This window comes from Dipodomys spectabilis, unplaced genomic scaffold, assembly GCF_019054845.1.
Source record: "Dipodomys spectabilis isolate Male_0828 unplaced genomic scaffold, ASM1905484v1 ptg000021l, whole genome shotgun sequence".
NCBI lineage: Eukaryota > Metazoa > Chordata > Mammalia > Rodentia > Heteromyidae > Dipodomys > Dipodomys spectabilis.
This window is the reverse complement of record NW_024870698.1, coordinates 1,614,731-1,641,888: the sequence shown is the minus strand read 5'-3', so window position 1 is coordinate 1,641,888 and position 27,158 is coordinate 1,614,731. Positions and strand designations below refer to the sequence as shown.

The 27,158-nt window shown below is 41.0% G+C and overlaps 1 protein-coding gene across 1 annotated transcript in view; it reads right to left on the bottom strand.

Annotated features, from left to right (window-relative positions):
* Positions 1-7,618: 7,618 nt before the first annotated feature.
* Cd38 (CD38 molecule) overlaps positions 7,619-27,158 on the bottom strand; it is a 29,388-nt gene continuing 9,848 nt past the window's right edge. Inside the window, exons 3-9 of the mRNA XM_042674791.1 lie at positions 19,670-19,799; positions 18,661-18,796; positions 16,682-16,764; positions 14,211-14,284; positions 12,063-12,155; positions 11,706-11,792; positions 7,619-7,922 (exon numbers count right to left, since the gene is read on the bottom strand). Coding sequence (XP_042530725.1) covers positions 7,868-7,922; positions 11,706-11,792; positions 12,063-12,155; positions 14,211-14,284; positions 16,682-16,764; positions 18,661-18,796; positions 19,670-19,799 — 658 coding nt within the window. The 3' untranslated portion in view covers positions 7,619-7,867. The remainder of the gene's footprint in view (positions 7,923-11,705; positions 11,793-12,062; positions 12,156-14,210; positions 14,285-16,681; positions 16,765-18,660; positions 18,797-19,669; positions 19,800-27,158) is intronic.

Sequence of the window (27,158 nt, the reverse complement as noted above, 5' to 3'; positions counted from 1 at the left end):
AAGCTGGGGCAGAGGAGCTGATGCCAAGTTGTTTGCCATGGAAATAATACCAAGGATAGTGTTCAAAACACAAATCCCATTTTGATTTTTAAGTTTGAGATATATGCCTCAAAGCAAGCTACTGAACCGTTCATATGATTGATATTAAAAAGGCATGTATAAATAAACACAATTGTTTAAATACCCAATGACAAAGTCAATTAATAATTCTTGAGTTCCTACTATCTACCAGGCATTATATAAAAATTGTGGGGTTTGGGTCTGGGAAGGTGGTTCAGTGGAAGAGTGCTTGCCTTGAATGCATGAGACCCTGGGTTCGATTCCTCAGCACCACATAGCAGAAAAAGCCGGAAGTGGTGCTGTGGCTCAAGTGGTAGAGCGCTAGCCTTGCATTGAAGAGCTAAGGGATGATGCCCAGGCCCAGAGTTCAGGCCCCACAACTGACAAAAAATTGTGGGGTTGGAGGCTTGGCTCAGATGGTAGAACACCAGTCAAATGAACAAACGCATCAGATACTGAGTTTGAGTGTCCATCTCAGACAAAAATTAAATTAAGTTAAATTATGGTTAATTGTGGGTGGAAGACTCAGAAGTGATGTTCACCTTCATTTTCCTTTTTTGAGAATAATTCCCAAGTTTTATTTTGTTATTAGACACAAACTCATAAGAATAACTTTGGGTCAACATTACATAAATAAATCATTGTAAAACATCTCAATAAACAACATGCTCTGGAATTTTTTGTAGGACTTGTATGCACAAATTCTTTAACAAGCCCAAGACCTATAAAAAGAAGACATGTCATTTTAACAGAGTAGAAGAGCAAGTTTTCAGTTTCAGGATTTAGCATATGCAGAGATGTCAGTAATCTCTCTAGTGGGAATGCAAATAGCTGGAGATTTTTATGAATCACTCGCATGTTAGATCTGGGAAAAGGAGACTCAAGCGCTTCTCACCAACCTCAGGTTTCATGACAGAAGAACCATAAAAGTTTCTCGTATCGAGTCTTTGACAAGGCCACCATAAACATCAACAAGGCAGAGCATAACTCTGAGCACTTGCAACTAACCTCTAAAGATCTAATCTCCAAATAGTCTTTGTGGGCCCAATCTGGACTGACATATCACCCAAAGACTATATTCATTTATTCCTGGCCACCTGCTTAATTTGGAATATATTCTTTGCTAATTGTATTAGTCCTTGAATTTGCGGGGGGGATGAGATATATTGTCATGTAAGGTTAAAAGGACAAAATGTGGGTAAAATATTTTCATCCCCCCTGAATACATTTATTTTGCTTTCTTCTGTTGTAGTTGGCTCAAATAAATATATTTTTATTACAATTCTCTGGCAAAAAATAAAAACTTGTGAGAGAATTAAAGCAAGGTTAACGTGAATGTTAATTGAAATGTACCCTCTTTGACAGAACCAATTCCAATTGCTAATGAGCTTCTGCCAAGCCAAGATAGAGAGGAAAGATAAGTTGATGCTTTCCAAATTAGGAGTCTGGCCAAATCACATCCACCATGGCATTGTCTTAGCTAATTGAACATGGTGTGCCGAAGATCGGAAGAAAGAAGCCAAGAACGTTGAATCCTTTCAATGGTTTCCCCAATTTTCTTCATGGAGGACAAACAAAAACAATATTTTCAAGGGCAGCACCGAGTTATCATTAGAGAAATTGCTGGAGTTAAACCATGCTTGTGAGAGAACGTGGTTAGCATTGCTAAGAACTATGAGGAGCTAGCTAGGTGATCCAATGGTAGAGAAAGGGGAGGCACAGGGTGCTTTGGTCCCCAGATTGTAGTGTACATACAGGTATTGGACAGGTGAGAACGAGGCTCAAGAGGTCCTAGCATGGGCACTCTTCCAGTGTGACCTTACCAAGCCCAGAGAAGATGAACCAGACAACCAGCTTTGAGTGTCCTGTTGCAGTGTAAGATCGAAGCCTGCCTGCAGGGACTGTTTCTTCCCTCCACAGAATTCTTGAAGGGATTTCAGAGCTCCTCTGATTCCCAGATCACAAAATGTGGACTCAAGAGCCACATCCTGGCAGTTTTCTTTATTAAAAAAAATTAATAAGATTTGAAAGTTTTTCCCTTGAAAGTCTAGATTCCTGGGGGGAGGTAAACACTTGCTGGGCAGCACTGGGGTGCAGAAGAGAGGCCATTTACCACTGTAGACAAGATAGGAGATGATTTGACTCAATTTCACTAATTGCCAAGTTTTGAGCCTGACTCGAGCCATTCAGCTCTTTCAATTTAGAAATGGGGAAGCAGATGTCCAGAGAAGGCTGAGATCGGCAGAGCTGCGTCCAACCCCCCGAGCTTCATGCTAAGCTGCAGGGGAGATGTTCCATGTGGAATGAGCACGAGGCTTTTGTTGGTGAAGGGGGAAAGGTAGCCAAGCCCCATCACATGAGCAAAACACAAACAAAAGGGCTGGGAGTGCAACTCAAGTGGTAGAGGACTTGCCTCTTCATAAGTATTAAGCACTCTTAAGAATTCTGTGTCATCTTGCTTTACTATTCAAAATGACATAAAGAAAGTAGAGCTATGGCTCTAGTGGTAGGCCACTAGCCCTGAGCATAAAAGTTCAAGGGCAGTGTCCAGGCTCTGAGTTCAAGTCCCAGGAGCAGCAAAAACAAACAAACATACATCTTTATCATCTTTGTTTAGTTTTTTTTTCTTGTTATATAGTCAATCTTAAATGTGGAACTGTTTTATTTTTCCTCTGAAGATCATAGTTGCTTTGCATTTAACTTATAATAAAAGGCCTTTTGTGATTAAAAACAAACAAACAAACACACATAAAGAGATGTCACTGGACAGAGAAACTCAGTTCTCTGCTCCTATCAGATCTTACGCAGGGGACAGATCTGTGCAATCATGAATTGGAGGCTGGCACAAGGAAACATTACCAGGAGCTACCCATCGCCTGCCTGTCACTTTGGCTACTTCTGTTCTGGAAACAGCCTGCATGGGTGTCTTCTCATACTAACTGTGTGGTAGCCTGATGTCTGCAGAGCAAGCAAAGACTTTTCTACCTGACCAGTAAGTGGAGTGGTTGGAGATGTTGTTCTTGGATTTGTGACATCCAAACTATTTCCTCACCCTCAGGGAGGACCCAAAAACTAGGAGTTGTTTGTAGAAATTTTTTTTTTTTTTTTTTTGTCGGTCGTGGGGCTTGAACTCTGGGCCTGGGCGCTGTCCCTCAGCTCTTCAGCTCAAGGCGAGCGCTCTACCACTTGAGCTACAGCGCCACTTCCGGTTTTCTGGTGGTTTATTGGAGATAGGAGTCTCACGGTCTTTCCTGCCCGGGCTGGCTTTGAACCACGATCCTCAGATCTCAGCCTCCTGAGTAGCTAGGATTACAGGCGTGAGCCACCAGCGCCCGGCTTGTTTGTAGAAATTTTATATTCAGCCATAATGCATTTTGCATTTGCAGCTAACATCTCTGGCTAATACAACCCATGAAATGAATGCCTGAAAAAATACAACAGTTTTCTCTTCTCCACAGGCCTGCAGTTTGAATGAAGCCTTTAAAATGTTTCACACCCATGTCATTGTCACTTAAAATCATACATCTTGCTATGTCATTAGATCATCTCTTCAGTGATCTCCAGGTCCAATTTCTTAATAGGAAATAAAATGTGTCATGGTATGACTATCAAACCCAAGACTCTTATTGAAGAGTATTCTTCAATAAGTATTGAAGTATTCTTCTTTGACATCTCAAACAATAAAAAGGGGAGTGAGTGATTGATTACAGGTGTCCAGGAGTGCTAGACAATTATTCCTACCTTCCCCGCCCATGAGACCACCTAGGAGAACAGCTGGTTCGATTCCCTCCATCTTGGGACAATTGAAAGTACAAGTCTTGCTGTCTTTGGCATTTACCATAAGCTTAACACATTGTTTGGTTCTTTTCTCAAGCTCAGAGACAATTATTTTTTAAACAGTCATATTATTTTTGTATTATATAATTCATTCCTGTCTTTTATCAATATACTTCGAACTAGGGAATCACAGATATTCATGGGCTTGCTCAGTGAGTCTCTTGACTCTTGGTTCTGTGGTTGTGACTCCTGTCTGATCTTGCATTCTGATCAGAAGATGAGAACGTATAGTTATGTGAACTGGCTTCCAGGACATTTAAATTCTCCCTTGAGAAACAGTTCAATGACTTCTGTGGTTGGTGTGTGAGCTGAGGGTCAGGGTGCACCAAGATACTGCACTCTGGATGGATTTGAAAAAAATACGTGTATTTAAATGACTCCGAAAAGTATAAATTCATTGTTTTGCTAAAACTGTAAGAAAATGTTTGTATTAAAATTGTATTTATTAAATGCTTTTTAAAGTTACATAGTCCCCTAAATGTACTTTAATGTTTTACTTTAAGTAATCTTTATTCATACTACAGAAAAATTATGCATTCTATGCAACTGCTTGCCATTTTACAACCAACCAAAGCAGAGTCTAGAGTAATATGAATCTTCCCAAGACACTGGAGCAACATATTAGGAATTAATTGCCTTAATGAGGAATGGGGTACCAAGAAGTATAAAAAAATCAAATTGGTCTTTATCATAGCATATACAAATTTGAATTAAGCTTGTATTAAACAATTTAAGAACAATATAGAGGGACAGTTACCAAGATAGTCAAAGAAACAATGTGTTTTGCCAAAATATTTGGCAGATTTGATTTCAGCTATATAAGAATACTGACTATTGTAGTAACTTTCAATCGACAGGTTCTGTTTTAATAGCGGGAAACCAGGCACCCGCAAGCCCACACTTATGTGTGTTTGTGTATGCAGGTAGAAAAACCTCTCAAAGATTCAGCCTACAATTTCAGGACTGTGTTTGATTGTGCGCTTCAAATAATGCACTCTTGAGAGCTATTATAAAAATGTTTAGGAAGCCTTAGGAGTTTGCAAAGGGACCACAGGATCTTGGTCATTTCTACAGCCATTGGGTAAGTATGATGATGGGTGTACAGAGAGAATAGTAAGAGAATTTTCTAAAGAAAATAAGAAAAGAATGGGGAGACCCAAATACCAAGGAGGAGGAACTTGTAGGAAGAGAAATATAGGGTGTCTAGTTATGCATATAGGCTACCAAGTCCTTAGAGATGGAGGTGGCTGTGCTGTACCAGGGGACGATGCTTCGGGTTGGAGCCAGAGTGAGGAAGAGGGCAGCAACGCATCACCATGGTGAGGGACATGCTCAAGGTGATGCAAAGCAAAAGACCCCTGCAGGCTCGGGCTACTTCCATGGCTCCCCTGGAAGCATGGTGAGGCCAGTCAAGCTCCAAGTTCAAATCTAGACCAAGCTTACATCCCCACTGGCTCTAAACCTCACTAATGTTGACACTCAGATGAGTCTACTTGGGGACTTCTTGTAAATTGGTTTTCACTCTAGGCACTTGACATTTGGAAGGGGACGTGAAGCACCACATTTTTCTGACCCAGGCAGCCCCTGCAAGGGTGTTATCATGAGCAAGGACAGGGACAATGGTGCCAGACAGTAAAGCAGAGTCTTGTTTAGGAAGAAACGTCCAGGAGACCACATCCAAGCTGTCTAGCCATTGCCAGGAACATGATTCTGAAGTCATTCTGCAAGTGGACCTAATTAAGACTTGAAGCAACTTGAATCTAAGTCGGAAGTTGTCCCAAACACCTGTACTCCTCTCCAACACCCTGTTCAGCCAAGGCTAACCCCATGGATTGACCAGGGTGGCTAGAGTTTCAAGGACTCTCTTAAGAAGCTGTCAACCAGAAGGAGGCAGAAAGGAGCGCACATTGGCTGAGTGCTTGTATATAGTCAAGGCTCTGACCTAGGCTGTCAATTGTCATTTTCTTTAATACTTACTACTGAGTGTGTGTGTGTGTGTGTGTGTGTGTGTATGCATTCGTGCATGTGCATGCAGTACTCAGGCTTGAACTCAGGACCTTCGCTCATGCTTAACTTTTTCACTGAAAGCTTGCACTCTACCACTTGAACCACACATCCATGTCTGACTTTTTGCTGGAGATGAAAGTCTCAGAGACTTTCCTGCCAGGGCTTGAACCAGCCTTCTGAATAGTTAGGGTTATAGATATAAGCCACTGGTGTCCATTAATACTCATTACATTTTAATAAGGATAAGTTAATAATCTTGGAGTAGCATAGAAAGTAGGTGTTTTGGTCAGGATCACAGAATGCTGCCACAATATAATAAATGCCTGACCCTAACATGTATGCTATTTCAACAAACCAAGCAAATTCTTTTTTAAAAGTCTAGGTTTATTAATTCTTATTCAACATATAATTGTCTTAATATAAACTAAACCATCTATAGATACTAAACATCTATAGATTCTAAAAATTTTGAAATGACAATAAAATTAGAAAATAGACTGAATGCTAATGAAAATATAGTCATCAAAGCTTAAAAGGTACGGCTAAACCAGGGCTCCGAGAAAATTTCTACATTTGAAATATATATATATATGAAATAGGCTGAAACAATCACCTAAGCTTCTGTGTCAAAAAACTGAATAAAGGTATTCAGAGAAATTAGAAGAAAATTCTGTATTTCTAAAAATAAAGAGAAAAGAAATCAATTTGAAATAAAACACAACTAAAGTAAAGGCTATTTTTTAAAAAAGTAAAATTATAAACCCAAAAAAGATTGATTTTAAAAAAAATAGGAAAAAACACAAATTGATGGACCAGGAACATATTTTGCAACTGCTTACTAGTTTTATAAGGCACTGAACATCAGGAGGAAGAAAAGGAAGAGAAAAAATTAACCTGTTTTGATGCCTCCAGAAAAAAATTACATTCCAGATTCAACTGGATTCAGTTTAATCCAACATGCAAATGTGTTGGAAGAAAACTTAAGCTACTGTCAGTTTGCTGTTCTAGAAAAACACTAGTACATATATTTTGGAGTTGGACAGAGCTGAGTTAAAATTTAGCCCCTGTCTTGATCTTAAATCTATGGCTTTAAGTTATATTTTATATTTATTTTTTTTAAGAGTTTGACTTAGTTTTATTTATTTTATTTATTTATTTATTTATTTAGTCAGTTGTGGGGCCTGAACTCTGGGCCTGGGCGCTGTCCCTCAGCTCTTCAGCTCAAGGCTAGCACTCCACCACTTGAGCCACAGTGCCACTTCTGTCTTTTTCTGGTTATGTGGTGCTGAGGAATCGAACCCAGGGCCTCATGCATGCAAGACAAGCATTCTACCACTGGGCCACCTTCGCAGCCCTATTATATATTTATTATATTATATTAATAACATTATATTCCAGGCCTGTTGGAAGAGACATCAAGCACCAGGAACAAGGGTGAGTTAAATTCTTCAGTACACTTCCCCCACCAAATAACTCATGACTCTGGAGTTTATAGTTCATCTGTCTACAGGGAGGTCCAAAAAATAAGTCATTTATTCATTTAAAAGTGTGGTGTCTTATGAACACTTTCATCATTTAATTGTCCTTTGCCTGCTTAATAAAAAATATTTGGTGTGATCATTTTTTTCAACAGGTAGGATGCTACCAGCTGGGTTAAGGATAGAATTGAGTGGTAGAGGGTTGGTCTAGCACTACAGGAAAAGTTAGCATGAAATAACTTACAATAACACTTCATTTTAATATATTTTTCTTTTGCATAGTAGTAGGACACAATAAGAACTATGCTAGTAACATATGTGATTTTTCATAGTTTTGTGGGGAAAGGCTTCCATCTCCAGTGCTGATGTTGTCACAGAATCCTACTCCAGATATTTAACTCTCCAGACCTCAGCTCTGCTGAGCCACACATGGGGAATATATTCTCCAAGGAGTCAAAGGCAAACCACTCATGGTTCAGATATTATTAGCGGCAAGAAGGATGCTCAGGATCTTTCACACACTGAATGAGCTTGATAGGCCTGTAGAAGGAAAGCACAAAACAAGAAATCAAGAGGCAGCGAGAGACATCTGAGGTTTGATTGACCAATGAAAAGAGCTCCTTCCTTAGCCTAAGCCCAGTGTGCATCTTTTGATGCTCTTCCCTGAATCACAACAGTGAGAAAGGCCCAACCCCCATGTGAACCACTGGCAGACAGGGCCAGATTTAATCTCCTTTCACTCTGAAATACGAGAAGGAGTGTCTGATGTAGTATGAGGGCAAAAGTGCCTGAGTTTTACGTGTCTTGAATATGTGCTACCAGTATGGGCTAATGATCAAGAAACAGCAAATCAGCCACTGGGACCAAGAATACCCAGTTTCTAAGGATGGTGAGCTTTGGACTCTTCAGAAACTTTCTGAAGGATTGAGGCAACACAGGCTTTATGGACTCTCTGGGAGAAGGCTAGAGGTCATTGACCGAGGCCCATCCTTACCTTGCAGAAAATAAACTTGAGATAAGTAGGTAACAGGTCAATGAAATGCTAGCCTTTATTCCTTTAATGTGCGAGAGCAAGCAACAGAGTCTAAACAAAAGAGTAAGAGGCACATGGCTTGTAGTGGGTTAGCTGTAGTGAGGAGTGGTTTGTTCAATTGTAGCTAAGTATGACTTTTGCTGAGTCAAGGAAGAAGGCCAGCATTAGACTTCTGGAAGAGAGATGTCTCAAAACATGTCAGGCTGATGTGGGAATCAACTGTCATGTTCCACCAGGCCCAGTGACTCTTTTGTAGCTTCAGTCCTTTCTCTCCAACATGATAGCTTGGGATTCCCACATGAACACCTTCTCCAGAAAGGGTATCTTCCTCCTCAAGGAAATCCTACCATGAATAAAGAGTCTTCCCAGGCTGTTTAGGGTTTTCTGAAGTTGCCTTTGCTCTATATAAAATGAGGGCAATATGAGTATACTTCTTAATCATAGTTTCTCAAAGATAGCTTGAGAATCTGGTTGAGCATCACTTTGCAATTAAGATTCTCTATAGGTAACTGTTCATATACAATGTTCCAATAAAATCTCTTCGATTGGGCAACAGTATATGAGATAAATAAAGACAGTCCATTTTGAAGCAACTAAGGAATTTGTGAGCTTGTATGCATGGTGAAATGACCGTGCATGCTGATCATTTGCTGTTTTATGGTTCTCCACAAAGGTATTACTACCCCTGTTCACGAGACTGGTTAAAACACTCCCTAACAAATTCTGAGCTAAGATATGGAACCAACCCAGATGCCCCTCAGTAGATGAATGGATCAAGAAAATGTGGTATATATACACAATGGAATTCTATGCCTCCATCAGAAAGAATGACATTGCCCCATTTGTCAGGAAATGGAAAGACTTGGAAAAAATTATATTAAATGAAGTAAGCCATGCCCAAAGAAGCATAGGTCCCATGGTTTCCCTTATTTGCAATAACTAGTATATGTCTGAGTCAAGCAGAAAAGGTCAGATAAGTTGATGTTAGGGAAATGAACCCCAAGATATGTATTCAAATGCTTTTTTTCTTTCATGTGATTGTTTCTAACATATTTATAAGATTATTTCTTTGTTGCTTTGTATGTCCCTCCCCCACGGTATAACCCCTGCTTTCACTGTACTTGATGTCGGTATAATTTGTGGAGGGGAAGGGGAAAAACAAATTATTTAAATAGGGATACAGGTGGACCTATTGCTACAATGAGATGTACAAGTTGTTATGTCGAAAACGAACTTTACAACTTTGGTGAGGTTTTGGGGAGGTTTTGGCAGGGGTGTGGGGGGAGGATGGGAAGGGATGGGAAGGGGAAACAAAGGAGGAGGCTACAATGCTTGATAAGAAATGTACTCATTATTTTGCCCATGTAATTGTAACCCCTCTGTACAGTATTTTCACAATAAAAAAATAAAAAAAAAACAAATTCTGTATTCTTCTATCAGGACAATGAGTATACACAGAAAGAAAGGATAATTCTTAAAGGACATTTAGCCAGATATTAGTAGTATGGAATTTGCTACAGGAGTAGTATTAGAATCATTGAGAAGCCTAACCTAGATCAACATAATTTCTACTTCTGCTTATTAAATAATCATACCAAAACCTGTAGACAAAAGTTGGCTATAGTCAGTTTGGGATTTTCTAGAGACAAACCCTCCAACAAAGTCACACAGATCCTAGATGCACAGTGTATCCGTACTTCAAGGAGTTATGTTGAATATACCAGTCTTCTTAGTTTGGAGAAAACAGTGATTCCAAATATGACCCACAAGTTTAAGGTCACAAGATTTGATGCTTCAGATGATATCAAATGGCTTTCAAATGGGCCATGGTCTATACAAGTCTACATGGAAGCTAGTCATATGTATTCTTCCGATGGAGAATAGATGAGCTTATCTGAAGCACAGATTAGGATAGTTGATACTTTCTAATATACAGAAAGGACTTCTAGCCATTAATGAGAGAAATGAAAGTGTTTAATATGAGACAAGAAGACAGATAAGTACTGAAGATGCAAAATCATCTATATTTCCAGCCTTCTCCTAGATTCCCTGTATACCATTTTGTCTGTGAAGAATATCTTGGAATCACTTAGATAGCTCAGATGTCTACAAGATTTCTTTATAGATGCTCCTTTGCTCTTCACTTCCTTATTTAACAATGGCATGCTTTTGTGATTTTTCTGGTAGTTTCCAGATGACTTAGCTGACTGATGGGAAATTTAGGCCACTTGGGAAATCAGCAGTGAAAGTTCCTTCAGTCTATCTTTGGTGACCTGAAGAGACATGAAGAATTCTCCCAACACTTTCACGTCTATGTTCTTTAAAAACCTTTTTCTTGTCTTATTCTATGCTATTGCTATTGCATATGGGGAAAAAACTCCCCAAAAATGCTATTAACAATGTATCCCTCTCTATATTCCTGTCCATTACTACTGAAAGATGAATGAAGACATCCTTCTTTTGAAAGCAGTTATAAGTACATTTTAAAATAATTATCTATGGGTCATTTTAATTTTTCTCCAGCAAACACAGAGGGCTGGAAATTTTTTAATGATTTTATGTTTTTTAACTTAAAAAAGATAAATCTTGTCAGGTGCTGATGGCCCACACCTGTTATCCTAGCAACTCAGGAGGCTGAGATCTGAGTGGGGATCAAGAAAGTCTGTGAGACTCTAATTTCCAATAAGCCACTCAGAAAAAAGCTAGAAATCGAATTCTGGCTCAAGTGTTAGTGCACCAGCCTTGACCAAAAGAAAATCAGGGACAGTGCCCTGAATTCAAGCACCAGGACCAGCCAAAGCAACAACAACAACAAACAAACAAGATAATTCTCGTTAGACTGCAATGTGGACATTTACCAAGCTTAGGCATCTATATCTGGATCTGAGGAAATTTCACATGCAAATTTATGCTCAGTCACAAGTGTTTTACAACTTGGGAGAAATGTCTTGACCAAACATGCTCTGTTCCCCTAAAACCTAGTAGGTGTCAGTTCTCAGACAGGTCACTCACTCTGAAAATAGGGCCCTCAAGGGCTAGACCATTTCCAGCAAGACCATTGCTTGTAGTGAAAGGGAAAGCAGAGGATGGGAGGGAGAGGTGGCCAGGTGGAGGTCAGTAGCAAGTAAAACTTTCCGAGCTAGGCCTGGAGGAGGAACAGAGATCACCAGATATCACCATATGAGGTCACCATCAAGATTCTCACAGGCCTCAGAGCGCAGAGATCTCCTAAAGTGATGAAATGACTTTATATGAAAAGACAGCTGTTTCCTCAAGATGCAATCACCCACCTGTAGTCGTTATGGCACACAAATGGAATTTGCTTTTGATCTGCAATCTTCTTCAGCTCATTTATGGAAGGATTTGAACATGAGTCACTGGGGAAGAAAGAAGAAAATATTAAAATAACACAATCTCTCAAATATTCCCCCCCCTCCCCCATCTCTTAGTTTCTTCTACATAGCAGGCGTTGGGCAAAGCCCTGGGATAAAGGGATAAAGCAAATGGATACCCCTAAGAGCTCTCAACTCTCAGCAGGGATGTGAAGTGAAGAGGTTGATGGGAAAGGGCTCAAGGGAGAGCAAGGTCTAATCAATCTGTTTTCACTATTTTGCGTGCTGGTTTGCACAAAATGCAGTAAGAGTTACCTGGAAAGTCCTCCAATTTTGTGCATCACCCAGGCTTGTAGTTTACGAACCTTCTTTGGGTTAAAATGAGGCATTTCCACACCTCCAAATGTGCTGAAATAGAACAAATAAGACCATTGCCAGGCCCAAGGAAAAAGGTGGGGTGACATTCATCCTTTTCATCTACAGGGAGCAGGCTGGACACCATTGGTTAGGTTAGTGTCTACCCCGTAGAGCCAACCCACCAATGGTCTGAGAGATAGATGCCTTCTCTCATTCAATATGACCCTTAGCTAGCAAAGACCAGATTTTGAAGATTTGTATTTCTAAGATAAGATTTTGAACTGTATATTGCTACTGGTGTTTTAAAAAATCCATTTGCTACTCGAGCAAAGTTCAAATAATGAGCATAATCAGGGAACAAGAAAGAACTTCCCAGACTCAACCTACAACTATGTGTGAACGTGAAGCCCTCAGGAAGTGCACAAATTTGTAGCCATCTGAGAAGCCCTACTTTGAAAGATAATGATTCCCATTTCTAAACTCTCTCCTGTCAGTCTCTGACAGTTCCCTCCCTGGCATCAGTACTTAGAACCTTAATATCAGATTATAAAATTCTGGAGTGCTCATGATTTTACTAAAAGGCCCATAGAAAAAGGGGGTCAAGGAAGTGGCACTGTGGCTCAAAGTGATAGAGTGCTCACTTAAGGACAGTGCCTAGGCCCACAACTACAAAAAAGGGGGGAAAGAAAGAAAGAAGGAGAAAAGAAAAAGGAAGTCATGAGCCAGTGTTTCTTTGTGAAATTAACCAAAATGTTAAAACAGAAAAAGGAAAAACCACTTTACACTGACCAGAGCAAACACATGCTTCTAGCTCTTGATCATTCTTATTGTAAAAAAAATTAGAGAGCAAAAGCCAAAAGATAATCAATGGAAAAAATCTGTAAGTGTAGAAAGAAGTCAGAGAAGATTCTGGAAGGAAGATTCAGACTTGAGGATTAAATGAGAAATAGTAGGTAATACTCATTGATTAGTTAGGAATAGAGCACAGCCTTTTTTATACGTGTTTCCAGTGAATTTGCATATAGCATTGCTTCTTTAAGCACCAGCATGGGGACTCATCTTAGGCTAGTGCCTAGGTCACACAGATTATATAAAAAGCTCTAGATGTGGTTCAAAGCCAGTCCAGGAAGGTAAGTCCATGAGACTCTTATCTCCAATAAACCACTCAGAAAATCAGAAGTAGCTCTGTGACTCAAGTGGTAGAGTGGGGGGTAGCAAAGATGGCCCTGAGAGGAAGTTGAGTGGGCAGAGCCGGATTTGTTTAGGTTCAGTGTGTCAACAACTCACGGAAGCTTAGGTGCATGTTAAGGTGTGGCCTTTCAGTGATTGGTTGGTTCCATTTCCTCTCCTCCCACGCAGTCTTTTGCTTTAAAAAGGGGATGCTCCCTGTTAATAAACGAGTTCCTGCTTGACTTGACTCCCCGGCACGTCTGATTGTCTCCTGGGCTAAGGGAGGCTGGGGAAAGGGCGAGTGGCCGCAGTTCACTTCGCACTTACCTCTCCTCGGACCCCGTCCGTCGAAAGACTGACGAAGACCCAACAGTAGAGCGCTTGCCTTGAGCTGAGGGACAGCACCCAGGCCCGGAGTTCAAGCCCCATGACAGATCAGAATAGTAGCCAGAATAGTACATAATGCTCACAATGTACTGCCAAGAGACCATGCCCAAAGGTTCTTGTAGGTCCCAATGGTAGTTTTATTGCTGAATTGGAGTCACACTCTTCATTAAGGAAAGGAAAGTCAGGCAGATATTGCTGGATAGTGAGAATTAGACAGGGAGAAGAGGGCAGGGCAGGCAGGTCACATGGGCAAACAGCATGAACCAACATGGAAAATGGAAGGCTGCAAGGTAATGAGAAAGAAAGAATGCTGAGAAAATTATACCAGACCTTGAAAACACAAGAGCAGTGGTTAGAAACAGTGTGATGGCCATTAGGAACATTAGAGGCTTTAGACAAAAGAGAAATCTGCCCACAGCATTGACCCAAGAAGATAAATCTCTCCAGAGAATGCAAGATTTTTACCACTTTAGCCCAAAGCTTGAGGGATGAACTATTCAACAAGAGGCTTTGATAACCTTTGCACACAGGAAAGAAAAAAAGAAATACCTGCTTTTGTCAAAGGGACTAATGATGGAACCATTGAGCATCACCTGAACCACACCACAGGCAGCTTCTGCAAACTAAAGAAGAAAAAAGAAAGAACAAAGATACACACTGTTACTCTTTAGTGTACAAAAAACATCATTCCCTATCATTTTTCCTAACACAGGGTAGGCCCTCAACAAATAAATGAATAGATACTAAGTTACTCAACAGGAGGGTGGTATTTGAATTTAAATGTAGCAATAACCCTTTCAAACAGCAAAGTCCTGATCTCCATTGGACAAACAAAGAGTCTGAAGGTCCATATGATTAAGGAATCTGCTCAAATCCTAGGCCAGTTCCCTGCTTCACCAGGCCAAGGTTTATTTGAATCACCTTAAAGCAGAATTTAGCTAGGTGCCAATAGGGAATTAAAGAAGATCAAATAAGAGAGATCAATAAACAGATCTTTAGAAATGAATTAAAGAAAGTAACTTTGGAATCAGTCAGACCTAGGTTAGACAGTAGGCTCCAATATCTGAGTCACTTAATCTAGGAATCTTAGTTTTGTTCCTTCTCATAGCGTCTACTGAGAAGCCTAACTAGAAATGACAAAGAAGGCACCTCTGGACCAGCCAAACATGAAATGTGACAAATCCACTACCATAGTTTGAATACAAGTATTCCTCTGCTCACATCTCCCTCGAAGTCATAAGTCGGGAACTAAGGTCCAGTGTGTAGCATGAGGTCGTAGGGGCTTGGCCCTCAAAACGGGATTCGTACTCCCATGAGAGGCTCCAAGGAACTAGCCAGGCATAGTTTGCTCTTGTGCCTTCCGCCATGTTGAACCCAGCAGAGAGGCGCCATCTTGGAGGCAGAGAGCTCCTGCCACTAGGCACTGAAATCTGCTGGAAGCTTGACATCCAAGCCTGCATCTTGGTGGAAAAAAAAAATACACGTATGCCCTTTATAAATTCTTTGCTCTTAGGTGTTTTATTATAGCAGCACATAGGGATCGTAGCACATACACACACCTCCACCCCTCAGCTGTCCAAGAGGAACTCTAAAGATTCATAATTAGTATCTTTTTCACCTTCCCTCTTTTTTCCTGATCTTTTCACTTCTTTCTTAATTCTTTCATTCCTTTTCTTAAAAAAGTCTACTTTTAAAGAAGCCATTCCTTGAATACTTACAAACAGCAATTTGTGAGATGGATAAATATGCAGAGGCTGCCTCCATTGAAGTCAGATGTGGATAGTGGGTGAGGGTTCTGATGTGCATTTCTCAACTCAGATTCTGGTTCTGAGTCGGACAACTTGGAATATACTCTCATGTCTGCTATTTGTTAACTTTGCACGTTTAGAAGATGGCTTATTTGCCATTTTGTCATCTATAAAGTGGGCATAATACTCAGTACTTCATAGCAATGTCAGCAGGATGGACCTTCCATCTGTCTGTCTATCTGTTTATCCATTCATCCACGGTACTGAGGTTTGAACTAAAGGCTTTGTGCTTGGTAGGAAGACATTCTTCTGCTTGAGCATGCCTCTAGTCCCCTTTCCCCCATCTCTTTGGGGTTTCTTTGCTCTGGTTATTTTTCAGATAAGGTCTTGCATTTTGCTCAGGTCAGCCTGAATCATGATTCCCCTATTTATGCTTCCCACTGTAGCTGGGATAGCCAGGAGCATACAACCATATGCAGCTGTTTCTGTTGAGAGGGAGTCTTGCAAACTTTTTACCCCAGCTGTCCTTGAATTCCTATATTCCCTATCTCTACCTCCTGTGAAGCTAGGATTGTAGACATGAGCCACCAGCATCCAGTTGGATGGAAGTTCTTAATCTGTGTGGATCTGAGCACACAGGAAGTGATCTATAAATATAGGCTTTTACCCTATTCTAGGAATTTAATTAATACCTGATGCAGAGGATTAGACCAAGCCCCAGCTTTCTGGCAGCCATAGCCAAAAGGCATGGGTCAAGACAAGAACTCTTCAACTGGACCCCACAGAGCCCCTGCAGATGCTCTAAAATTATATGTAGAAACCTTCTGACTTTTCAATCTTTTCCTTGGGAAGTATCCTATAGTTTCACTTAGGATAAAAGACTTATGATCTGAGAAGTGTGTGTGTGTGTGTGTGTGTGTGTGTGTGTGTGTGTGTGTGTGTGTGTGTGTTTCAATATCTGACTAAATAGCACATTTCATTCTTTTTTTTTGTCGGTCGTGGGGCTTGAACTCTGGGCCTGGGCGCTATCCCTCAGCTCTTCAGCTCAAGGCGAGCGCTCTACCACTTGAGCTACAGCGCCACTTCCAGTTTTCTGGTGGTTTATTGGAGATAGGAGTCTCATGGTCTCTCCTGCCCGGGCTGGCTTTGAACCACCATCCTCAGATCTCAGCCTCCTGAGTAGCTAGGATTACAGGCGTGAGCCACCAGCGCCCGGCGCACATTTCATTCTTTACTCCCAGAATTCTAGAATTTTTACTGCTGAGTACTTACCTTCCTAGACATGACTTTCCAGAACACCGACTTGGGGTTGTTAGGGCAATCTCTCCAGTTTGGGCAAGAGTGCTCATTCATTTCTAAAAGACATAGTTTATGGAAAATAACTAAAATGGGAGAGCATATCATTATGTTTTATTCATCCTTGGCTGTTCAATTACAGTTGAAACCATTTTCCAACAGCATTGCTGCCAAGATGGAGGCTGGAGAATGGACACATCTCAGTCCAATTCAAGTAAGTGTCCCCTGAAACCCTTCCAAGTCCTTGCCTTACCCTCCACACAGACAGGAATACAGGCAGAGGGGGTTTTTTGAGTCATCATTCTGGGAAATGGCAGTTCACTTGATCAAAAGTCCCCATGTCCAAGAAGAACTACACTTGAGATCAAAGCAATAGAGCATGTTCCTGGCAATACTTCTCTATGGGGAGTTTCCTTCTCTGCCCCCAGACATCCTTGGGCTCAGATGGTTTCAGAGGCTCTATACACACTCAGCCTCATCAACACAGGCTCAGAGCTCAGTGAGAGAGAAGACTTAGAGTGTGAACACATAGGTTTTGCATTACTTCTCCCATGGAGCTCTGCTTTCATGGGTGCTATGTCCTGAGGGACAGGGTTAGATGGGAGTCTTCTTTTAGAAGTTAAGTACTTGATGAAATGAAAACAAATGACGGAAAGATCAGCTTGGGTTGGGGGCACTGTGTAGTTTCGTCGGGGAAGGTTGATGTTGAAATTTGTCTTAAAGAAGAAATAGGGATCTTCTTCCTACTGACTAGAAACAGGGGGATACTCCAAGCAGAGTACATGCATAGGAGAATTTTGAGACAGCCTGATGTGCTTAGATCAGTGATTCTAGAATAGACTTGTGAAAAACAGAGGCCAGGCTAGGCCAAGGAATTTAGACATTACTCAAGAGGCCAAAGAATGCTTTGAAAGTCTTAGGTAGCAAGTGGATAGAACTATGTTTTCATTTCACAGATGGCACTGTGGGTTTTTTTTTATTATTTATTTTTTTGGGGGCACTGTGGTTTTTAAATGGAAGCTGATCTGAATGAGTAGAGAATGATTAGCAAGATACTGCAATGTTCTCAGCCAGAAAGCACAATAGCTAAGTAGAAATACTATATTGATGGACCACTTGGTCATAAACATGCATGCATTTTTCTTTTAGCTACCCCACCCACCCCTAGGCTATCATACCAGAACAGTTATCTTTCACCTTGTGTGTGTCATAATAATTTGTCCTGTTCTCTGGATAATCACATTCTCAACTAATATTTTATGGGAAAACATCTGGTTAAATCACCCTTTGATCAAAGGAATGCTCAGGAGAACAGACATCTGTATCTCCAAGACTCAGACTCAGCAAAACTATCCAGATTTAATATTTCTGGGCCAAACTGATGTCAACACATGTAATAACAAAAATGGCTGAGTATAATAGGTGATCAGAACAAAGGAGCACTAGCTAGGCACTGGTGGCTCACACCTGTAATCCTAGCTACTCAGGAAGCTGAGATCTGAGGATCAAGGTTCAAAGCCATCCTGGGCAGGAAAGTCTATGAGACTCTTATCTTCAAATAATCATCAGAAAACAAGAAGTAGAGCTGTGGATCAACTTGGTAGAGTGAAAAAGCTCAGGGCCAATGTCTAGGCCCTGAGTTCAAGCCCCACAATGGTAAAAGAAGAAGAAAAAAAGAGGAGCACTAACCCAAAGGTTTAAACTAAGCCCTTGACCTACTTTGTTTTAGCAAACATATCCCTGATGTTAGAAAGACTCATTGCTTTCTTCTCGGTGCCTAACCTGTCTATGGCATGTGCTGTGTTTTTTGCTGTGCTTGCTGAAGAACATTGTGCTAATCTCTTACCCTGTGATCCAAGTCTTTTTCCATATCAGATAAGGATCTGAGGGCCAGCAGAGATCTTCTCCCTCTTGGGGAACTCCTGGGAACCCCACTGGCCCTCAAGGGCACTTACTATGAGTGTTGGGGTCACCACACCATGAGAGTTCATTAGCCAAGTAGCCCAGAAACGTGTCCTCCAGGGTGAACATTTCCTGCTGGATCCTTGTATACTGATGAGCCAGGTCACCGGATTTGCTCCAAAAGACAAACTGGAAAAGAATTCATGAAAACGCTTGCAGAAGTGATTTTAGCAGAAAGAACAGTAAAGAAAAACCTATCAGAGTAAATGGCCTGCAGTAGAGCCAAGGAGGTAAGGGTTTTTATCTGCATTAGTAACTTTGTGGTGTATGCGTGTGTATGTGCTGATACTGGGCTTGACTGAGAGTTTCAAGTTCCTACTGAGCTTTTGCCCACAAGCTAGTGTTCTACTACTTGAGCAAAATATATAGAAATAAAACTAATAAAAAGCACCCAAGTGCAGATGAGCATTGCTACTATACTAATTTATTTATTTATTTATTATGAGACCAGGGACATTTCATAATTACATAAAGTTGGGTTGCTTTTGTTTTTCTGTATGAATTGGTATTAGTATTATGTTTTGTTTTACCTGCTTTTGGGGGCCAACTCTTTTGCTTTTCCTGTGTCCCCATTTCATTTCTACTCTCCTTTCCCAAATCTAAACCCTGACATGATTCTAGCTTCCCAAAGCCCAGCAAACTCCATCCCCGCCAACCACAATCACTACTACTCAATGCCTACATTGTTCTCTTCATCTTAATCAAAATTTGGTCATTAGGGGCTGGAAAGGTGGCTCAGTGGTAGAGCGCTTGCCTTGCATGCATGAGGCCCTGGGTTCGATTCCTCAGTACCACATAAGCAAAAAGAAAAAAGCCAGAAGTGGCGTTGTGGCTCAAGTGGTAGAGCGCTAGCCTTGAGCTGAAGAGCTGAGGGACAGCGCCCAGGCCCAGAGTTCAGGCCCCATGACCGGACCCCCCCTCCCAAAAAAAATTTTTTTGGTCATGATTTCTTCCCTCTGGCTTTTATCTCCTGTTTTTAAATCAATACATTTCCCTATCTACCTTATCGCAGGGTAAAGTTTGAGTATCCAACTCAATTAGTGGTTGATAGTCTTCCTCTGTGATGTTGCAAGGATGCTTTGAAATAAATGCACTTTTGAATGTATTCATTATCCTGACGCAGTCTGTGCTTCTGTAAGATATAACATGGGAAATAAAAATAAAACAAAATATAGACAAATTACAAAGTATCAGTGGAGTATACTAACCAAAAAATAACCAAACTTCTTTTGGGAAGTACCAGTTAGGTGCCTGGTGCCTCACATCTGATGTATACAACCTGCTTATATGAGGTTGGAATTAGGGCCCTGCCCAAGCTCGAGGAAATGTGGATGACCTTCTGAAGTTCACACAGTTGACAAAAAGGTAGAGCAAGATTCAATCTGTGTCTGTCTGATGCTAGGGATTGAGGCTATTAATACTGCTATCTAAGTGACAGAATATCTGCCTACCAAACATGAAGCCTTAAACTCAAACCCCAATACAAGGAAGGAAGGAAGGAGGGAGGGAGGGAGGGAGGGAGGGAGGGAGAAAGGAGGAAAAGAAAGAAAAAAAAAGAAAGAAAGGGAGGAAGGAAGGAAAGAAGGGAAAAAAGAAAGAATGGAGAAAGAGAAGAAAGGAAAGAAGAAAGAAAATGAATAAGTAAATAACTGAATGGTGGGGTACATATGATCAAAGTTCATTATATGCTTGCATGAAAATGTCAGGATGAAATTCCTTTCTATGACTAATTTACTATATGCCAATAAAAAACATCTATGGATGCTCAACCTATTTTTTTTCTTCAAATTCTTTTCATTCCAAAACTAGAAGTCTTCCTGATGAGTGGGAGCCGACTGTGCGGTGACAGCTGGAAGCCCGGTGGCTGTCCCCAGGGCTCGGGCTGGGCCTGAGGCCTTTGGCACCTGAGCCAGCAATGCCTTTGGAGGTGACCTGGCTCAGAGGTCCTCACAATAGCACAACAGAGGGTCAGCTGCAGAGCTCACCGTGCCCAGCTGCAGACCAACCAAGTCAGAATGGGAAGGGGCAGGGGGTAAAACTGGCAATGTGTTCCAAAGTTCTCCCAAAGACTCCCAATGGTCACTTAGTAGCCCTGACAAGTGTCTCTAATTAAGCCCTTTCAGGAATGGGGCTGAACAGGAAGTTCAGTTCAGTGAGGAAGTGTGACAAGCCTAGGGCTATACAATCCCAGCTGTTAGGCAACCAGTCATTTAATAGCTTTACTGAGCACTTAAATGAAATCAGAAGAGGTCCTGGTTCCTGCTAGGTGGCCATCTCTCCTACTGTAGACGTCGAGCTCCAGTCAGTGCAATGATCGCAACAATCACAACAATGAACATTCAGGGGGCACTTCTCAAGAGGGCATCTTGCTAAATGTTTTTCAAGCATGTCATCAGCTTCTTCTTTGTATGCCATTCCTGGGGCTTGAACTCAGGTCGTGGGAACTGTCCTAGAGCTTCTATGCTCCAGGCTAGCACTTTACCCCTTGAGCCAAACGTCCACTTCCAGCTATTTGGGGTAGTTAATTGAAGGTTAGAGTCTCTTAGACTTTGCTGGGCTGTCTTTGAGCCTCAGTCCTCAGATCTGTCTCTGAGTAACTAGGAATACCAACACGAGCTCCAGTGCCCAGCTCTCATTGGCTTCTTAGTCACACACAAACCTATTGTGGTTGTATATATTTTACCTATAAACTCAGAAACCCAAATAACTTACCCAGGAGTCCCCAGCTGGAGTGTCCCCACCAGCATTTACACCTAATACAGAGATACCTGCTGCAGTTAGACAAACAAATATGAAGACAACATCATTGCGTCTGAACTAGTCAGGCACAATTCTTTCCTTGTAAGACTATAAGACCTGGGTATCCTCAAGTGATTTCTTTTTTTTTTTTTTTTTTGGGGGGGGGGTCTGGTCGTGGGGCCTGACCTCTGGACCTGGGCACTGTCCCTCAGCTCTTCAGCTCAAGGCTAGTGCTCTACCACCTGAGCCACAGCGCCACTCCTGGCTTTTTTTCTTTTTGCTTATGTGGTGCTGAGGAATCGAACCCAGGGCCTCAGGCATGCAAGGCAAGCGCTCTACCACTGAGCCACCTTCTCAGCCCCTCCTCAAGTGATTTCTTGTCAAAAGAAAACACGTTTCCTTCTAGTGGTCTGTGAAAATGCTCAACAGCTCTTATTATGAGTGGCAGCCAGTTCAATCTCCCTGTACATGAACTTCTGGCTCTTTGAGATCTTTAAAGAAATTTAGGTTTTTCCTAACATAAGGCCCTTTAATGTCTTTGCAAATAAAAAAGAAAGGACATACTGCCTGTCATTTCTACTTTTGAGTTTGCAGTGTGAGGAGAGAAATAATAATATGTTTTTAAAAACGGCATCAGCCTACTTCTTAAAATGTCTGTCCCTTTGTGTCACTGACAAATTTTGTTGTTTTATTGAGCGCATTGTTTGGACTTCCTTTCTCTTTGCTCTCACTTAAGTCCTTCATTGTGTCATTATGCATTTTGAGGGTCACATGTCGTGGATTGTATCACTGTTCAGCTTTCTTTTCTCTCTCTCTCAGGAGACTCTGATTTCCTAATCCAAGAAATGATCACAGGCCAGATGTTTTGGCTTCCTCTTCCATAGATATCAAATGCACAAGCTGTTGGTGGAGATGTTGGTGATAAAGGAAGGCTGTGGCTCTTATCTTCAGAGCTGGCCTGGGCCTGAGTCTTAAGTTTCTTTATTTGACACAAACATCAGACAGAGCCATGTGATCTCAGTGGACTGCGATGTGAACACAAAGACATCCACATCACAAGGAAATGACCAAGCAAACTGCCTTCTATCCAAGCTGATAGGAATGACCACTACTTCACCTATTATTACAACTTCCATCCTCATTCTTCCAACCTGGTGGATGGGATTTATTAAGATCTTGTATTTTAGAATTGCACCCATACCCTCTGCTTCTGGAAAATGAGCAGGCCACACCAGCCTCCTTGAATCGTCCACAAATCTCCAAGACAAGCCAAATTTTCTAAGTCATCTGGAAATCTCTCCTGACCTTGGAACTCCATATGATGTGTCCTTCCTTCTTGTGAGAGCAATCGATGCACCTTGTTCAATGACAGTTCCTAGTGGTCACAGGTGGGGAAATGGACAGCAATGACCAATCATGAATGAGACATCGAAGAATCAAGAGGTCTGTGATGAGTGTGATGCCTTCATCTGTGTATTGGCGTGGCAGAAGCTGAACAGGTAGAAACAGCCCAGACAGGCTGTTGGCAAGAACGTTCTCATGGTTGGCTGGCCCAAGGGTTGGGATTAAAGGTAAATGGCATGCTCTCTCCTTTCCTACACTCTGCTCCTGGCAATGGACCCCAGAACTCCCACCCGTCCTGTCTACCATCATTACTTCCGCTAGCTCACCTCTCATCCCTACCCTTTCCTCTGATTTATCCAAGGCAGCCTGACTTCTGGTGGCCAGAGGTAGACTTAGAAGGAGAATGAGAGCGATGACTGCCATACTATGCTTTCCACATGTCAGACTCTGTGCTAAGTGCCAAAACTCTGAGGCTCAGAGCAGTGTACTTTGCCCAAGGCCAAACTAGCTCATTGCCAGAGCTGTATTCTATTGTTAGACAATGCTGCCTCCCACAGGAAATTGAAAGGCAGAGGCCTAGCCTCAGAATTGAGTAGGTTCCAGCAGAAATAAAGCAAAACCCTGCAGGGAATTATGGTCCCCCTAGATCTCAGAAGTTCAAGTTCAGAACAGGGCACAGGTGTTCCCAGAAGCTGAGATAAAATGAGGGGGTAAAAAGTCTTATGCCCAGCAGTGAGAAGCATCTGCTTCTGATATATTTGATCATTAAACACATTTGGTCATTAAACATAGTTTTGTTTTGTTTTTTTACATTGTCAGCCTGCATGAGATATCAGAACTCTTGTGCTGGCTTTTGTTCTCTGGACTTGACACCATTCCTCCAAATAACCATGTTTCCAAGGTCTCATCGGTAAAGCAACACCACCATGAACCATATCACATCCCAAATCCAAGCTCCCAAGAATCTGCACATCTGCAGAGGGAGGGGTAGATCTACCCTCCCTCTCGCCCCATCCCCCCCCCCCAACTTCTGCAGGGACTCTGCTCAAGGAAAACAAGTAGGTAGGTTAATTGTGGTATTTCATTCTCAAATTGAGGTTCTCGGAGCCTGTATTAAAAGTAAAGATTGCCCCCTTGTGGGAAAAGTGAGTGACTAGAAAGAGTCGCTGAAGCAAGATTCCTAAGGTCTTCAAAATCAGAAGGAATGTTGAGAAAGCATTCTTTCTTATTGAAGAGGGGTGGCGTTGATCGAGATGTATGCATAAACTGCTTTGGTGAATCACAACTCCTTTGTACAAAGTACACAGAAATAATAAAAATATTCAGAGAAAAGGAGAATGATGACAACTAAAATAAGCCATTAATGCTTTTGAGTACAAACAAATTATGCAAATGTGCATGGTAATTCTACACATATTTAGAATTCACCAATTTACTTTTGATCCTTATTGATTCCATTCTCAGATGTTTTTTAAAATTTTTCTTCATGGCTATATTTTATGCATATATTACTTAATATACTTTTCTTTTATTACTTTTTCTCACCATTATTATAAAGGTAATGTTCAGAGGGGTTACTGCTTCGTAAATCAGGTAAGGAGTACATTTCTTCCTGGACAATGTCACTCCTTCCTTCATACTCTATTAATTTTTCCTCCCAACCCTCCTCATTCTTAGAGGTTTATTGTTGTCTTTTCCTTGTCTTTGACAAATGAGTCCTTATTTCTTCTGCTTCTGCACATTATTTAATAATGAAAGGATTTAAAAATAAAAATCTACCTCTGACTATAACTTTGGCCATACCTCAAACTTTGATTGAATTCTCTAAGTACTCTTAATTATAGTTTGATGTCTTTTATCACAACTTAATAATTAGACATTATTAAATATCTTAATTACTTTAACAATCATTTAAATAACAATCAATTTTACTATCATTAGATAATTAAAAAGCATTCCTTCTTTCATTAATCCAACAATTATTCATTGAATATATATTATGTATATTTATAAACACACAGGATCTACCCAAGAACAAAACAGCCATAGATGTCTTTGTGAAAGCATACTTTCTACTACAGCAAGACTAACAATAAACAATAAATGTAATGGTTATGTACAGAGTATACTTGAAATTTATAGGATCTAGCTGAAATGGGAGAAAAACTGACTAGGAACAAAAGGTCAGGAGTAATGTTGGAGGAGGTGGTAACGTTCAGAGGTAAATGAAGCGGAGACAGCAGGTGACAATGAGCAAAGATTCAAAGGAAGCAAGGGACTTAAGCATACAAATAGCCAAGAGAACTTCAGTCAGGACGGGAGGAACAAGTATCCCATGATCCCCAATACACAGCAAGCTGAGGAAACAGCAAAGAAATCAGGGGACCTGGGGCAGAGTACACCAGCAAGAGTCGATGGAAATGAAGTCAGAAAAGTAAAGAAGTCCCCTGGGCAGAGCTTCAGAAGTCATGATAAGGAATTTGACTTCTACGTCAGATGAAGTGAGGAGCATAGGGGCTTCTGAGCACAGTAAACACATGCTCTACTTAAATCTCAAACGGGCAGGTCAGTCATCTGGGCAAGGGCAGACGATGCTTTGGAGCAGCATGATGGAGGTAGAGATGGAGAAAAGCGATGAAATTTAGGTTCATTGTGAATCTCCTAATGGACTGAGTATACAGTGTTAGAAAAAATAACAAGTCATGGATAATTCCAATGAGTGAGGCCTGAGACACTGGAAGGATAGCGTTCCTTCAGCTGGAAGACATTGGCCAGGGTTCCATTTGGACATACTAAATGTAAAATACTTACTAGACATCCAAGAGAAGCTGTGCTATAAAAGTACATGATTTTGAAGCTAAGAAGGAAAGACCATGAGACCTCAGGAGATCAATGTTCACAGAACAAAGAGGAGTAGTTAAATGAGGCTTGAGATTTGAGGCACTCTAACACAAAATATGGCAGAAGAAACCCACCAAAACTAAGGCGAGGGATTAGGACCAGGAGCAGAAGAATGGATTGTGTTGAAAGCCAAATGAGGAAGTGATTGGCCATGGCAGATGCTCGTGATTGGTCAAGGCAAATGCAGACAGATGCTCCTGATTGGTCAAGGCAAATGCAGATTGATACTGGGTCATTCCAATTAGTCAGGAAGTCATGCCAAGAGCTGTTGTAAATTTCCAAATGCAGTAGAGAGGGGGAGGCCTAATGTTGAAATAAAGTATGTGGGGGAAGAGCTTAGAGAACCCTGCTCATGTTTAAACATATTAGAAGTATGTCATTAAAAAAGCAATAATCATTAGTTTTTCATGTCCTGTCTTTTATCCCCATTTCAAGACTTAGCATGTCTACTCTTAGGATATTAAGTTAACCCGATACTAATCATTGGTTTGGATGCAAGTTTTCCTGAAAAGGTAATGCAAAACAAATTATCAAGAGAAAGTTTAAGTTGGAGGGGTCTTTGACCATCATTTTTTAATATTTTTATTGTAAAGATACTGTACAGGGGTTACAGTTACATGAGTAAGGTAGAGTCCATTTCTTATCGAGTATTGTTACCTCCTCCTTTGTTTTTCCCCTACCATCCTTTCCCTAAACACCTCCCCAACTCCTCCCTCCCCACCCCCTCCAAGTTGCAAAGTTCTTTTTCTACATAGTGTCTTGTACCTCTCATTGTTACAATGGGTCGCCTTGTATCCTTATTTCAGCATTTTGTTATTTCCCTTCCCCTCTCCAAATTAGAAAAATGCATACACAGGATTCAGGGCACTGACATCAAATACAGTGACAACAAGGTTTATACCATGAGGGAAGAACATATAAAAGAAACAAAAAAAAATCACATAGTACCTTTTAAATACATTAAAAGCAATAGCAAGAAAGATAAAAACCATTTGTGTTCCTATCTTGGGGTTCATTTTGCTTAATATCATCTTATATTTTGACCATCATTTATAACCCCCTCCTTGAATTCTTGGACTTGCTAAAAACTAGTTCTCAGGTTTCTCATGCAAATTCCCCAATGTTAAAACTATGAATTTTAAAAGTACATTTCTATTCATAAGCTATAACCTGATTTTTCACATGGAAGGTATTGTAGGTTGAGAGCAGAATCCAGAGAGTGTGGACGTTGTTTTTATAATAATCCATTCATGGGAACCAGCTCACTGTGAGCCCAGCATTAGTACCTCCCAAGAGCACTATCCCACATGACCTGATCGCCTCCCATGATTCTCGGCCATCTCTCACATCACCATACTAGAAATCAAGCTTTCAGCACATGCCCCTTTGGCATAGACCACATCCCAATTATGGTGCCATCTACAACATAGAGCCAAGTGTGGTAACTCAAGCCTGTAATCCAAGTTACAATAGAGCCAATGTAGTAGCTCAAGCCTGTAATCCAAGT